Raw genomic sequence first — 15716 nt, forward strand, 5'->3', positions numbered from 1 at the left:
TTTTGAGCGCCTGCACATGCACAAGTGACAAAACCCAGAAGTAACGTGCTCCATTACTTCCGGGTTGCCGCAGAGCGCAACTCGAACGCACTCATCCCGAAGCACATTCAACCCAAGGTATGACTGTACAGTCACACCTCATGTTACGTTTGCTTCATGTTACATTTTTTCAGGTTGCATCCCGCGGTGACCCGGAAGTACCAGAAAGGGTTACTTCCAGGTTTTGCCGCTTGCGCATGCGCAGGCGGCGCTAAATCGCACTTCGCGCATGCACACAAGTGCCAAATCGTGCCATGCACCTGCACAGATATGGCACTTCAGGTTGGAGGCTTTTCACGTTGCGAACGGGCCTCCGGAATGGATTCCATTCGCAACCAGAGGTACCACTGTACACCTTTAGGTGCCAGGCAAAAATGTTCCTTTTCAACCAGGCCTTTGCCTGACTTGATCTACATCCTATACCCTGCTTAAAAATGCTGGCTCTTTTGGGTTTGTTTGTTTTTTATTGGGTTGCTGGTTTTGTTTTGATTTTACCGGTATGTATTTTATATTTTATGTGAACATCCCTGAGACCTTCGGGTATAGAGCGGTATAGAAATTATATACAGTGGTACCTCGGGTTACATACACTTCAGGTTACATACGTTTCAGGTTACAGACTCCTCTAACCCAGAAATATTACCTCGGGTTAAGAGCTTTGCTTCAGGATGAGAACAGAAATTGTGCTCCGGCGGCGCGGCAGCAGCAGGAGGCCCCATTAGCTAAAGTGGTGCTTCAGGTTAAGAACAGTTTCAAGTTAAGAACGGACCTCCAGAACGAATTAAGTACTTAACCCAAGCTACCACTATACTGTGTGTATATATATATATATGTATATATATGTGTGTGTATATATATATATTTTCCAGGGACGCTGTCCACTATGCCTAATAAGGTTCTGAGAAAACACAGCATCAATATTGGTTGCTGTATCTCAAAGAATCATAGAATTGGGACGCCAAACGTCATATAGTCCAATGCAGGACTCTCAACTCAAACTCTGCGCTGTTCGGAATCACCAGCTGATTCCTAACAGATCTGACAACTTAATTAATTTGGCAGCATCCCTCCAGCTGTCTGCGTGTCCCCATGAAGTCTCACTTTCACATCTGCCCTTGTATTATTATTTTTTAAAAAGAAAGAAAAAGAAAACATGAAATACTTTGGACTTGAGAATAAATCATAAAATGTAGCCCTGGCTGATCCTGTGTATTCCTGGCTTTAAATACACATTTGTGGCAGCTGACATTTCATTGGTAACATTACACTGCCCTGTTCATTTGCTGACAGCTAAAATGGGTTCAGGGTTCAGATTTTTTTTTGGGGGGGGGTTTATGCAATTAAAAGATTTTAGTATAATCCTTCTTTGGAAACTTTTAAGAACTTTTGAGATCATTTTGAAGGTAAGTGGGTATTGTATGGAGCCGACTCTAAAGAACGCATTGCTGCATAATCCCCTTTTTGAAATACGATAATTTGTATTGTGGGAAACATAAAACTTCTGTAGATCTGAGATTGGACTGCTCTTGGACTCAAGGGGGAAAATGGTTATCTGTCTTTATTTCAGATATTGGGACAGTTTTGAAGGTAGTTTCTATCCCTAAAGAGACCTGGCATGATTTGGAGGAAGTTTTGCTGGAAGAAATGACAGTCTTTCGGGTGAGTGTGATTGAAAAGTTGGTTATCTGTTTTCGCTCCCCTGCTGCTGCTGCTACTGCCCTCGCCACCCTCTACAGGCAGCTGCAGAGACAGGGTTTATTGTGGAATCGTCCAGCAAACCTTTCTAATTAGCTTCTCAATTAGAGATTCAGGCACTAGTCAAAATAAACCTCAGAGCTTTCAGTGCCAGTTGTGAGCTAATAGCAAAAATTATATTGCTGACTCTCCTCCCCTCCTTCCCCCCCCCCCCCTTGTTCACTGGGCTGCTCAAACCAATAGATATGACTGTTTGCAATTTACAGTGAAAACCATCTGTAACATTTGAAGGTCTTGCTGCCTGTCTTCTCCCCAGAAAAATATACAGAATTAATTCTACATCTGGGCACATGACATGAAGACAAAGGCGTAGTGAAAAGTCTGTTATCTGACATTGAGGGTTTCTATGACATGACAATTAAGAATAATTTTGAAGAAGTACACAATGTAGGCAAAAGTTGGCATGGTTTTAGGAGCTGATTTCCAATGCATGTTTTTGTTTAAATGGATTTTGATCTCGTGCCATCCTGGGGAGTATGGAGAAAATGAGAAGATAAAGCTGAGATTGAGTTGTACTGCCGATTAATCAACTTGATTCAATAAACATTTTGATCAGTTAAAAACTTGTCCCATAGTCAGCCAGGCAGATTTTTAAAAAAGGAGTTACTTTAATGTAAGAATTTACAAATTATCTTGGAAGTGGGATTCCACATCTCTTCTACGCAGCGAGAGATGCCTTTTTATAAATGATGCCAACAGCAGCATATGGAAGCATTGTCTAGAAACAAAGGGAATTGTTTGTTTTCCTTGCTCAGTGGTAGATCACAGGGAGGCAAGGGCCTCAGGTGTGATGCCTGGATCCCTTGACTGGATCCCCAGAGAGCCAGAGCCAGTCGTTGTAGATGCTTCGGACCTAGATGGACCAAGCCTCTGAGAGCTTCCTATGTTTCATCAGAATTCTTGTTTATTCACCTGCAAATTGTTGTAAACTTAATTAATTAATTGTCACTCTTAAAATTTAACTGGCTAAGATTTAAGAAAGAAAGAAAACGATAGCCCTGTTCTGATTCGCAAATCCTCTCAGGCTGTCCCATGTCAAGATTTGGAACGCTCTGTCACAAGAGACTAGGGCCCTGCGGGACTTGACATCTTTCCGCAGGGCCTGCAAGACAGAGCTATTCCGCCAAGCCTTTGGCCAGGGCACAGCCTGACTCCCTCCTTTGGCAATCTTCACAGAACTTTTAGCCCAATGGTTGCCATCAATTTGATTTGAAGTAATTTTTTAATGAAATGGACGCTGAGGTCCAGCGCCGAGGGCCTTCTGGCGGTTCCCTCATTGCGAGAAGCAAAGCTACAGGGAACCAGGCAGAGGGCCTTCTCGGTAGTGGCGCCCGCCCTGTGGAACGCCCTTCCAGCAGATGTCAAAGTGATAAACAACTACCTGACATTCAAGAGACATCTTAAGGCAGCCCTGTTCAGGGAAGTTTTTAACATGTGATATTTTATTGTATTTTTGGTTTTTATGGAAGCCGCCCAGAGTGGCTGGGGAGGCCCAGCCAGATGGGCGGGGTATAAATAATAAATTATTATTAAATTATTATTATTATTTTAGAATGTTGTATTATTTTATTGTTGTTAGCCACCCTGAGCCCGGCTTCGGCTGGGGAGGGCGGGATATAAATAAAAAAATATTATTATTATTATTAAGATTTCCCATCTCCTAGAAGCAGCATCCTACAAAGCAAGACTTCTTGATTTCCACCCATCCCAACACTTGCTTGCTTTGCCTTATGAATTGGCACCATGTTATTTGGGCCATGTATTCTAGGACGTGGGTGGCGCTGTGGGTAAAAGCCTCAGCACCTAGGACTTGCCGATTGAAAGGTTGGCAGTTCGAATCCCCGCGGCAGGGTGCGCTCCCGTCGTTCGGTCCCAGCGCCTGCCAACCTAGCAGTTCGAAAGCACCCCTGGATGCAAGATAAATAGGGACCGCTTATCAGCGGGAAGGTAAACGGCGTTCCGTGTGCTGCGCTGGCTCACCAGATGCAGCTTGTCACGCTGGCCACGTGACCCGGAAGTGTCTGCGGACAGCGCTGGCTCCCGGCCTATAGAGTGAGATGAGCGCACAACCCTAGAGTCTGGCAAGACTGGCCCGTACGGGCAGGGGTACCTTTACCTTTACCTTTATTCTAGGACTGTTTGCATGCAACGTTCTGGGCTTTACATCGGAAGCGCAACCTGTGTGTGAATAAAATATGTTTGTACATATTTTATGGGCTAATAGCCGTAAATAAATAAATGAAATGAATGAGTCACTGACTCAATGAGGTGTGCCTCATTGTCAGGTTCTGGTTAATTGTGCAGTGGGTATCTGAGCCCCTGGTTTTGAACAAGAAATAAATCTCAAGGGATGAGATGAAATCACAAGAGTAGCTGGTGCCCTGTGGTTGTTTTCTCTGTTGCTTGCAGCAAATCGGCTACTTATAGTATAAAGCAGTCTAGGGACCTGGCCGTTGCATGAGCTTCTACAAATGAAACAAAACGAATGCCATGCTTTAAGCCAAAAATGCCACGCTTTTAAGCCAAAAATTAAAGAGACAAGCCAAGAGCTTAATTTCTAAAAGGAGAGGTGCTTTGTCTCACTTTCTGGAACAAATCATGTCTTCTGTCCTGGAGGCTTTTGCCTTACAATGGAGAGGACCATTGTATCACATTTTCCAGCCTTGAAAAAGTGGTTTCCAACTTTTGGTTTTGAGTCCCACCACCTGTGCTGGGGTGGGCATGGAGCTGTGACTAGTAGTTGACCCATGCAAGTCTGGGGCTGAGCCAGAGCAGTATCTGATCAATCAGAAACAGAGGCTGGCAGAATCTGGCGAGGTGAGTCCTTAGCCAAAAAAACGGGTGGACTCAGTGATGGAACTGACAGCAAAAACATCTTTGACAGCTGACATGGAGGCTGAAACTCCACCCTTAGTGGCCTTTGCACATGTGGGCAAGAGGATGGGTGCTTAGCTACCTCCTTGCCTCCTTGCTTTCCGCTTGTCCCAAGCTACTTCCAAAGTCCAAAGTGGCTTAGCAGTCAGGAGGGAAAGTGGTAGGAGAAAGACAGGCTTGGCAAAGGCCCTATTTGGCGTGGCAGTGCAGATTTGCCCTTGCTTTGCCCTTGAAGGGCAAAATGAAAAGGTGGGAAGAGGAGACCACCAGAAAACGGTAGAAGGAGGCATTGCAATTCCTCTGCTCCCTTGCTGCATTGAACATCCTTGTGTGAAGGTGCCTGGGGATGCACACACCTCAACATTCAGCATGACCCCAGAGCTCCTTATCAGCTGCCATAAAATACTGTTGAAATTATTCTCCTTGCAGGTGCAGCTGCAGTTTGAAGGGGGGTTGGTTAATGCGCCAAAGGAATCGAGTCCTAGGTAGAAATCTGATACGAAGTTTCAATGCAACCCATCACTTTTGAGTTTCCACATATCCCTGGGGTGGGTGGATCTAATTTTATGTCACCAAAGAATGAATTTAACAGCCTGAGTTGCAGTATGCCGAACACAACACTTTCCATTGACAGCTCCAGCCAAACTGAAGGCATTCCAGATGTATTGCACTGATAACAAATGCCTTTTTAACCTGATTTGTGCAGTGTCTCCCTGAACAGCTGAGCAAACATTTCGGTAAGGCCTGTAATTGATGCCTTCCAATACCAAGTTTAATAACCCATTTGCACTGGAGAGTCTGCATGCTTAGCATCTACTGAGCCATATCCAGTTCCCCATGGGCTCGCCGGGGGTGAAGTGTGAAAGCTTGAAGCAGGCTATGTCAGCGTACCTTGATAGAAACTGAACCCGTATGAGGAAACTATAAGAAAATAGAAAGATCTACAATCCATAAGACAGATCTACACATATTCCTCAGTGTGGAATTCCTACCAGAAATAGCAGCCCTGCTCAGAGTTGTCCTCCTCTACATACCATTTTGCATATTTACTGGTATGGTGACATCATCATGATCTCTGTCCCCTTAGCAGTTGCCAATATTATGAAGCAAAGGAATCACACAGCAGTTGATAAGCCCTGAAGAAGAGGGACCCTGGTTAGCTTCAGTATGATGCTAAACCATGGTTAGGTAAAGGTAGAGGGACCCCCGACCATTAGGTCCAGTCTTGACCGTCTCTGGGGTTGCGGCGCTCATCTCGCTTTATTGGCCAAGGGAGCTGGCGTACAGCTTCCGGGTCATGTGGCCAGCATGACTAAGCTGCTTTTGGCGAACCAGAGCAGCGCACGGAAACACCATTTACCTTTCCGCCGGAGCGGTACCTATTCATCTACTTGCACTTTGATGTGCTTTTGAACTAGGTTGGCAGGAGCAGGGACCGAGCAATGGGAGCTCACCCTGTCACGGGGATTTGAACTGCCAACCTTCTGATCGGCAAGTCCGAGGCTCTGTGGTTTAACCCACAGCACCACCAGCATCCCTGATAAACCATGGTTAAAGGGGGGATAACACATAGGTGTGCATTCCTGAAGCTGGCTCCCAATTTGCAAACCACTATTTTTGCAGGGCTGCTATGACGCCTCCACTGGACCTTTGTAGAATGCATGCTTGATTAATCCTTGTGTTGAGTTTCAACATGCACAATTGCGCAGGCACAAGTGCATTTGAATGCATCCATAGCAACAACGCTGTTTCAGCGTGAAAGTCAGTAAGAGCAATCCACGGCGAGGCACCCAGTTCTCATCGTCTTAAGGGAAGCAGCTATTTAAAGCATCTTTGCTATAACTGTAACTCTCTTTTCCAGGAACCCACAGCTATTTCAGCCATGAAGATTTCCACAAAGCAGGTACTGTACATACGATCTTGAGACTCTTCAATATTTATTGGGTCCCATATTTCAGAGACCTTAACTTGCTTGCCTGAAAAGATACTGGTGCCAGCTGCCTCCCATCCCTTTTCATAAATGTTTCTAGTTTCTCATGGAAATTCTGACAGACAAAGAAGAGGGAAAGTCTTGACGTGTGCTTCGCTAGCTATAAAGTGGAAATGAACTGCCTAATTAGTCTCTGAAACAAAGATCCTTGTTCCGAGCTCTAGAGATGTTGCATCCCCAGGAGTCACTGGCTGCAGCTCATGAGGGTCAAATCTCCTGTTCTCCAGCATTGGCACAATTCCTTCTCACCTGCTTCTTCCTCTATAACACCAACTAGGGCCTAATGAATGTGCAAAATTCACTTTTACAAAGACCCATTGATCACAATGGAAGTGTTCAGTGCAGAGGTCAGCAAACTTTTTCAGCAGGGGGCCAGTCCACTGTCCCTCAGACCTTGTGGGGGGCCAAACTATTTTTTTTTGGGGGGGGGGAATGAATGAATTCCTATGTTTCCTATAACCCAGAGATGCATTTTAAATAAAATTACATGTTCTACTCATTTAAAAACACGCTGATTCCTGGACCGTCTGCGGGCAGATTTAGAAGGCAATTGGGCCAGATCCGGCCCCTGGGCCTTAGTTTGCCTACCCATGAACTAGGGGCTAATGAATGTGCAAAATTCACTTTTACAAAGGCCCATTGATCACAATGGAAGTGTTCAGTATATAGCAACTGCTTTATACAAAGTGGGAGTTGTCATGCTATCAATGTCAAGCAATTGCTACCCATCTGGAGCTGGTGATTTCCAGGATGCAGGAAGCCAGCCTGGCTTGTGTTTTAACATGCTAAATTCAGGGGTCCCTTGTTTGGCACAGTTTTAACTCCCCCAGCCTTGACTGAGTCTTACTTCGATTGGACTCAGGAATATAGGGGAATGTGGCCCTCCACAAATGCACGACAGTACTTTGGCACTCAGAATCTGGGAGGCACTTCAAAGATGACGAAGGGAAGACATGAAAGAGGAGCCATTCTGGCAAAGGAACCCGGAGGGCTTGGTTCCCACAGCACACTTTAGCACCATGCACCATAGCTGTCAACCTTCCCCTTTTTTGTGGGAAATTCCCTTATTCCATTTCCCGCTGCTTCCTGCTGCTATCCCAGATTGTTAGATATTCCATAGACTGTCCCCGGGACAGGTGAGACTGCTGATCCCTTATTTTCGAGGCTCCCTAGGACAGGTAAGGCTGCTGATCCCTTAATTTTGAGGCTGCTGATCCCTTATTTTCAAACCTGAAAGTTGACAGCTATGCCTTGCACCACCCTACATCCTTGAGGCAGCCTGAAGATGCAGAGCGAGGCCACTTTCTTTACACCTTCTGCACGATGGGAAGACTGGCCTGCCTGTCTCTAAAGCTGCTCACCATGGAATTTGTTGGAGATAAAATGTGAGAGTTCCCTTATCCATTAGATGAAGCTGCATTAAAATTGAGCCTTATTGGCCAAAGGCTATGAGGGAGGGCCATTAGCTTAGCTCTGAATGTTAAATCCCCAGCATCTCGAGGGAAGTCCAGCAGACTCACCCGTGGGCTGTTGGTCTGACTTTGTACAGGGCTGTTTTTATAATGTAGAGTTACATATCGGAATTAGGCTTCTTTCGCTGCTGGAGGCATTGTACTGAGTCTCTAACGTAAATAAGGACCATCACGCTTGGGCACAGGATCTTCTTACAAGAACTAGAGTAATGGTGGCTGAAACGGACACATTTTGTAAAAATGAAACTTGTGAGACAGACTTGGATAGGTGTTTGGAAACCCTTTTTGTGTGCTTTCTGGAACATCTTGAGGCAAGCGGCAGATACACCACAAGCCCATGTTCTATTTATGTAACTTTTCTAAATTTATAACAAATCTTTCCGATGCATATGTTTGGTATTCTTTTTAAAGATATGAAAACAGATGCGTATCATATCAGCCACTGATATAGCTTTCGATGAGAAAGGGGTAAAGCCATCTCAATAGTCAGAATTCTGGGCAGTCCAGCTAGGAACCCCACTGAGTACTGGAAACTTGCCTAAAATGAATGAGTTTGACATGAAATATTTTGTTTGGGGCCACTTCCCTCGCACAGTTTATCACCTAAAACAACAAGTGGTAGGGGGAGATTTAAAAGAATGTGCTATTATAGAGAAAACTATTTTCAAAACAAAGCTGTCAAGATATATATATATATATATATATATATATATATATATATATATATATGTTCATATGGTACCAGAATGCTCTGCTTTTGATTATTTTTACAAGTACATTCTTTTTTAAAGGAGCAGATTACACTGTATAATGAACCATGCATTTAAGCACAACTTCTCGATCAAAGGCCCCTTTATGTATTCAGGAGGGATTACAATACTCCCTGATCCCTCGGAAAACAAATTTACAATATTAAAAGTTTTCTCCAGCTAAGTTATTCACGTAAAGTGAAGCCTATAAAGTGTTGGTGTAGCCCCAAGTGAAGGGAGGAGGAAAGAAAACAATACACGTAGGTGATGCACTATGACAAGCTCCTGGCATTGATTGCATCTTTGAATTAGAGGCGTTTTTGAGAGCATGTTGATTCCTGATTCTTGAGCACTCCCAGCTTTAGATATTAAATGCATTGTTCTTTGTGAACTCGGGGCTTTTCACGGAGTGACGTGATGAACTTTACGTCCCGTGCAGAGCAAAAGATAACAATCAAAGCAGCCTCCCAAAACTCATCCCTTGGCTGCCTCCCTCCCCACTGAAGTAAACAGAGGAGCTTGTGCCTGCAGTTGCTCTGTGGGAGCAGAGGGGCAGTTGCAGACCTCCAGAGTCGAGGCAGCGTGTTTTTCTCCAGGTTTTTCTGCTTAATCAGGTGGCGGCAGAAGACTCTTGTTAGTTAACCTTCCAAATGAATCAAGTTTATGAAACGCTTGAGGCTTCTGTGATAGTTCAGGTACAACAACAAAGGGCCTTGCCGTGCAGGAGGAACCTTAATTTGTCAGGCTGGAGGTGGTATTCAGGATTCAGTTGACCTGGAAGGGAGGATGGGCAGATAGGCAGGTGTGGACTATGGAAATGTGGAGTGGGAAGCTGGTATGTACAGGAATCCACATCCCCATGTTCAGCTGCATGATGTAATGTTCAAAAAGGGCCTTGCAGCACTTTAGGCACAGCTGGAAATTGACTCTCCCTATGGGAGATTCCTTTATAAAGATAGATGGTTTCTGGTCTGTATCAAATTTGCATATATTTGTTCCTAAAAGTCCATTCCATCCTGTTTCCGTATTTATCTGCAACTTACCTTTTTTTATTAAAAAAATGCATGCAAAATCCTATTTGTTTTTTTAAAATGAATATTTAAATACAGTTGTAATTACATATCTTATTGCAGAACGCATATTGAAATAATTTTATCTTAATGGATGCATTTCTAAATATGTTTTATCCTAAAACGTTTTGAGCCAAGAATTGTAGTCCGCACATTAGTCCAGGAGGAGTGAGACAGGTCGGTCCACACTGGAATCCACACAAATGGAATTTCTTAACCAATTTGATCCTTAACACAGAGAAGAAGCAAGAGTCGAATGACTCTGAATTTTAGAACTTGTGTGGCATGTTGAAAGTGCTAAAAGTGCTGAGAGATAAATGAAGGAGATTCTTTTTGAATGAAGCAGACTTACTTACCATCTCTCTCTCTCTCTCTCTCTCTCTCTCTCTCTCTCTCTCTCTCTCTCTCTCCTGCCACAAACAGCAACAGCTCTACATTGGCTCAGCTGTTGGAGTTTCACAGCTTCCTTTGCACCGCTGCGATGTGTATGGTAAAGCATGTGCAGAGTGCTGCCTTGCTAGGGACCCATACTGCGCCTGGGATGGTGCCTCGTGCTCTCGTTACTTTCCCACCGCTAAGAGGTAAGGCTGGATTTGAGTGTCTTTCCACTTCTCCTTCAAGGTGAGCACCATGGTGGGACAGCAGCGCACACCTGACTGTCAGCCACCTGCATCGCTGTGGTGGGGGGTGGCATGGCATGAGGCAAATGCACTGGTGGAGCCAATCCATCAGGCTTTCCACCTGACCACCACTTAGCCCTGTGACCAGCAGTCAGGTGAGTGCTGCTGCCCCATCTTCCACTACTGGTTTCAAGTGATACCTGGGTTCTGCTTAGGCCCTTGGTTCCAAAACTTTCCCCTTGCAGACCACTTGAAAATTGCCAAAAAAAACCCATGGCAGATCACTTCATGATTTTTCTGCCCATTGTAGCAGTGTGCTGTGCTAAGTGCAGTATGATTCTTAGTTCTATTTTTAATTGTCGTTTTTATTTTTTATATTCTATGGCGCTACAACAGGAATTCCGCAGAAGAATGCATAGAAATAAGCCACACAGTGAACATGCAATTAATAATCAATATAAATATTCAGTGTGCATCTTCAACCACTGATCCCTGGACACATTATGAACCACCACAATTTGGGAACTCCTGGCTTAGACTGTGGCCACATTCAGGTGTTCACCTGAACACAAGACGGCTTCACCTAGGAATTGAGGCAGGGGTGCACATTGAAGTCTTGCGCCAATGAGTCTGGCTGCGCAGACTCCACTTCTGGCCTTTGCATGTTTAGCACAAAGGTCTGAAGACTGTTTCTGACCATGCTCTGTTGGACACTGGGGAGCCCTGTCTAGTCAGGGTTCCAGATCACTCAGACTTTTCACTTAGAAACCATCTTCAGAACTATCTGGAGAGGAGTCTGTGCACCTGAGGACATTGGACCAATCCCCTCATGCAACTCCCTGAGAGTTCCAGGGAAACCTTCCTGTGCTGAAGCAAATTCCTGAACACACCATTCATGGTGGCATCCGTCTGCCTTGAGAGACAATGGAGAAGTCTGCCTTTGGAGGTGAAGTCAAACCATTGGGAGGTTGCAGCGCCTGATGTGTCAGTAGAGACCGATATGGGAGAGACATGTTTTGTTGCAGTTTATCTGTTCCTATTGAGCCTACAAATTAGCAGGCAGATTAGCAGGTTTCCTAATTAGTATAAATTTCCCCCATATTTGTGAGTGGGACTAGATCCACGGGTATAACCCTAGCTCACTGATGTAAAAAGCCACTGGGTTGTATTCAGCTACGTTTCAGCAGCAAACCTACTGAAAGCAACAGGCCTAAGTTGGCCATGTCTATGAATATCAGTGGGTCTAAGTCAGAGGTCAGTAAACTTACTGCGCCTTGGGCCAGTGTCTCCAGCGCCAATCGCACAGCAGGCCAGAGGGCAGGGGAGCGCGTGCCCATACGTGTGCGCACACGCTATTTCCGGCGCACTTCCGGGTCGGAGGGGCACAGGAAATAGCTTGTGCACACGTGCACGAGCCTCCTCCAACCCGGATGTGCACTGGAAATAACACTTGCGCGTGCGCAAATAATGCTTGCGCATGCGCACAAGCTACTTCCGGTGCTCCTCCGACCTGGAAGTGGGCAGCCATGCAGCAAAGCACCAGTAAGAGCAGGTGGCGGGGATTGCCGTGGGGTGGATAAATGAGCCCCTCAGGCCTTATCCAGCCCGTGGGCCTTAGTTTGGGGACCCCTGGTCTAAGTAGTACTTAGACTGAATACAGCCTAATGGTGCTTTTTTGGGGAGGTGGGGGGCCTTTATGGCCGAGGAATATCTTTTAGATTTTGACTAAATCCAAAGAAGCTTCACTGAATACAACAGATGCCAGGGGTGAAAAATGTGAGGGTTTTTCCTGGCTCCTTGACTTCTGCTTCTGTGATGAGCTTCCATCATTGTTCAGAGACCTAATCCTCTTTTGTCTCCCCCACAACCCACTTGCCTGACTTCTTCTTCCGTCGCTGTTTCTTTTCTTCTCCAAGCGAAGTGTTCAGCCTCTTCACAACATCTTTGTTTGCCCTGTTCTTTCTTCTGCTCAAAGGCATCTCTTTTCCATGGGTTGAACAGGGAGTTTTTTGCCACTACTGTTTTTGATACAAAGGAAGTGGACAAAGCAAACACAGGCATAGTTCTCCTTTCTACAGTGCAGATTTTCTTTTTGAAAAGGAGCAAAACATTATTAAAGCAAAGAAAGAGAGATCCAGTAGGTGGTTTGGTGTTGCTTAAAGACATGTTGCTATGGGTTGTAATAATAATTTTGGTAGTGATTCAACCCACTAACTGGTTTTTAACCTAATGTTCTAACCAAGACATATAATTCATCCTATTCTGTGGCAAGCATTGCTTTAGATTTTTTAACCCAAGCACCTGAGGTTTACTTAAATTCTGACTCTAGTCATCAGTACTTCATTGTCCTGCATCACCAAACTGGTGGCCAAGCCATACTGAATAACTATTAACTCATACCTTTTATGGGGACGCGGGTGGCGCTGTGGGTAAAACCTCAGACTTACCGATCGCATGGTCGGCGGTTCGAATCCCCGCGGTGGGGTGAGCTCCTGTCTTTCAGTCCCAGCTCCTGCCCACCTAGCAGTTCGAAAGCACCCCCAAGTGCAAGTAGATAAATAGGTACCGCTTTATAGCGGGAAGGTAAACGGTGTTTCCGTGTGCTGCACTGGTGTTGGCTCGCCAGAGCAGCTTCATCACGCTGGCCACGTGACCCAGAAGTGTCTCCGGATAGCACTGGCCCCCGGCCTCTTAAGTGAGATGAGCGCACAACCCTAGAGTCGGACACGACTGGCCCGTACGGGCAGGGGTACCTTTAACTTTACATACCTTTTATGTGCATTTTTTCTCTCCCATGGAATCCTAGGAAGTGCCATTTGTTAAGGGTGCTGGGAATTGTAGCTCTGCAAGGGGCAAACTACAGTTCCCAGGACACTTGAGGCATGCTTTAAAGGTATGGCATGTATGCTGTGGGTTAAACCACAGAGCCTAGGACTTGCCAATCATAAGGTCGGCGGTTCGAATCCCCGCAATGGGGTGAGCTCCTGTTGCTTGGTCCCTGCTCCTGCCAACCTAGCAGTTCGAAAGCACCTCAAAGTGCAAGTAGATAAATAAGTACCGCTCCAGCAGGAAGGTTTCCGTGCGCTGCTCTGGTTCGCCAGAAGCGGCTTAGTCCTGCTGGCCACATGACCCGGAAGCTGTACGCCGGCTCCCTCAGCCAATAAAGCGAGATGAGCGCCACAACCCCAGAGTCGTCTGCGACTGAACCTAATGGGCAGAGGTCCCTTTACCTTTACCTGACCTGAACCTGCACGGTGGCAGAAACAGGACTGACAACTGGACTTCCAGTGGTCAGTAAGGGAAAACATACTGGTGGAGCACAGAGGCGGATGCCTGGGGTCCCTTTACCTTTACCTTTATGTATGCAGCAGTCTAGAATGGAGATGCTTAGCCTTTTTTGGCAGCCTCCCTTGGTCACATTCCAGCAGCAGGTGTTGCCAGAAATGGGTGTCCCACACAGGCTCACAGCCCCCCAACTCCCAGTTGATCCATGCAGTTCATCTGAAGAGGACAGTTATTGCCCCCTTCCTAGTCATCGGGAGGTTTAATTTGCACTGTGTCTACTTAATTTTTAAAAAAAGATTTTGATGCCATCAAAACCAGTGGGGTTTTGGTTACCAAGAAGAGGGAATAACCATTTGAGGGAGTGGATCTTCCCTGGGCCAGGTGTTAGCAACCCCTAGCCTGGATACCTCTGAATCCCTGTTGAGGAAATGAAATAATCTAAAGAAACTGGGTTAGAGAAATCTTGGCTGATCTCACTTTCTCTGAGAAGATGCCGCATTTGAGATTGGGCTGCATACATGCCACACACTGAAAGCAGATTCGAAGTGTATCATTTACTGTATTTTTTGCTCAATAAGACTCACTTTTTCCCTTCTAAAAAGTAAGGGGAAATGTGTGTGCATCTTATGGAGCGAATGCAGGCTGCGCAGCTATCCCAGAAGCCAGAACAGCAAGAGGGATTGCTGCTTTCACTGCGCAGCCATCCCTCTTGCTGTTCTGGCTTCTGAGATTCAGAATATATTTTTTTCTTGTTTTCCTCCTCCAAAAATTAGGTGTGTCTTGTGGTCTGGTGCGTCTTATAGAGTGAAAAATACAGTACCTCAAAGAATTGTGTGCTTGTCATTTGATACAGGTTGCTAGGAGGTGTAACTCTGAGAGGGGAAGGCTGCAGTGCCCAGAATTACTGGAGGGAAGGAATCTGTTTTGAATGTGCTTTAATGGCATGGTGTGCACATGGCTGTACTCTAGTTTGAAGGAAGCCATGGCTCCCTGGTGCGCACGCCGAACTCTCCTGAATCCAACTGCCTGCATCTCAGACACTTCATTTAGTTGTAATCAATACCCCTCAGGGCCTTGGCTACTGCAACAACAATGCCACATGGGTTGGAATTATTGACTTCTGAATGCGAACACTGACAGAAAATGGTTTGGATTGTTGTTCACAAAAGGAATGGATCATTTCCTTCAAGCATCCATATCTCTGGGTGACATCTCTCTCTGACTATAACTAATAATATCCCTAGCGTTGTCTGCTTGGGCCATTTGCTTTCCTGACAGAGGCATCCAGCAGGAGAAACCTCCCCAAATTGTTTTTAGGCCAAGAAAATCTTCACCAGCTCAGTTTCTGTGGGTCAGGCTTCCCTTCTAAAGTATCCCCCCCCCTTTTGTTGCTGTTTAGTCGTTTGGTCGTGTCCGACTCTTTGTGACCCCCTGGACCAGAGCACGCCAGGCACTTCTGTCTTCCACTGCCTCCCGCAGTTTGGTCAAACTCATGCTGGTAGCCTCAAGAACACTACCCAACCATCTCGTCCTCTGTCATCCCCTTCTCCTTGTGCCCTCCATCTTTCCCAACATCAGGGTCTTTTCCAGGGAGTCTTCTCTTCTCATGTGGTGGCCAAATATTGGAGCCTTAGCTTCAGGATCTGTCCTTCCAGTGAGCACTCAGGGCTGATTTCCTTCAGAATGGAGAGGTTTGATCTTCTTGCAGTCCATGGGACTCTCAAGAGTCTCCTCCAGCACCAGAATTCAAAAGCATCAAGTCTTTGGCGATCAGCCTTCTTGATGGTCCAGCTCTCACTTCCATACATCACTACTGGGAAAACCATAGCTTTAACTATACGGACCTTTGTTGACAAGGTGAT

At 45.7% G+C, this 15716-nt stretch overlaps 1 protein-coding gene across 2 annotated transcripts in view; it reads left to right on the plus strand.

Moving 5' to 3' along the window:
• SEMA3A (semaphorin 3A) overlaps window positions 1-15716 on the plus strand; it is a 194222-nt gene that overhangs the window by 167127 nt on the left and 11379 nt on the right. For both annotated transcript variants that reach the window (XM_028728772.2, XM_028728771.2), the window contains 3 exons: window positions 1607-1698; window positions 6530-6571; window positions 10373-10530. In XM_028728772.2, coding sequence (XP_028584605.2) covers window positions 1607-1698; window positions 6530-6571; window positions 10373-10530 — 292 coding nt within the window. The remainder of the gene's footprint in view (window positions 1-1606; window positions 1699-6529; window positions 6572-10372; window positions 10531-15716) is intronic.

The sequence above is a fragment of the Podarcis muralis genome, chromosome 6 (genome assembly GCF_964188315.1).
Source record: "Podarcis muralis chromosome 6, rPodMur119.hap1.1, whole genome shotgun sequence".
Lineage (NCBI taxonomy): Eukaryota > Metazoa > Chordata > Lepidosauria > Squamata > Lacertidae > Podarcis > Podarcis muralis.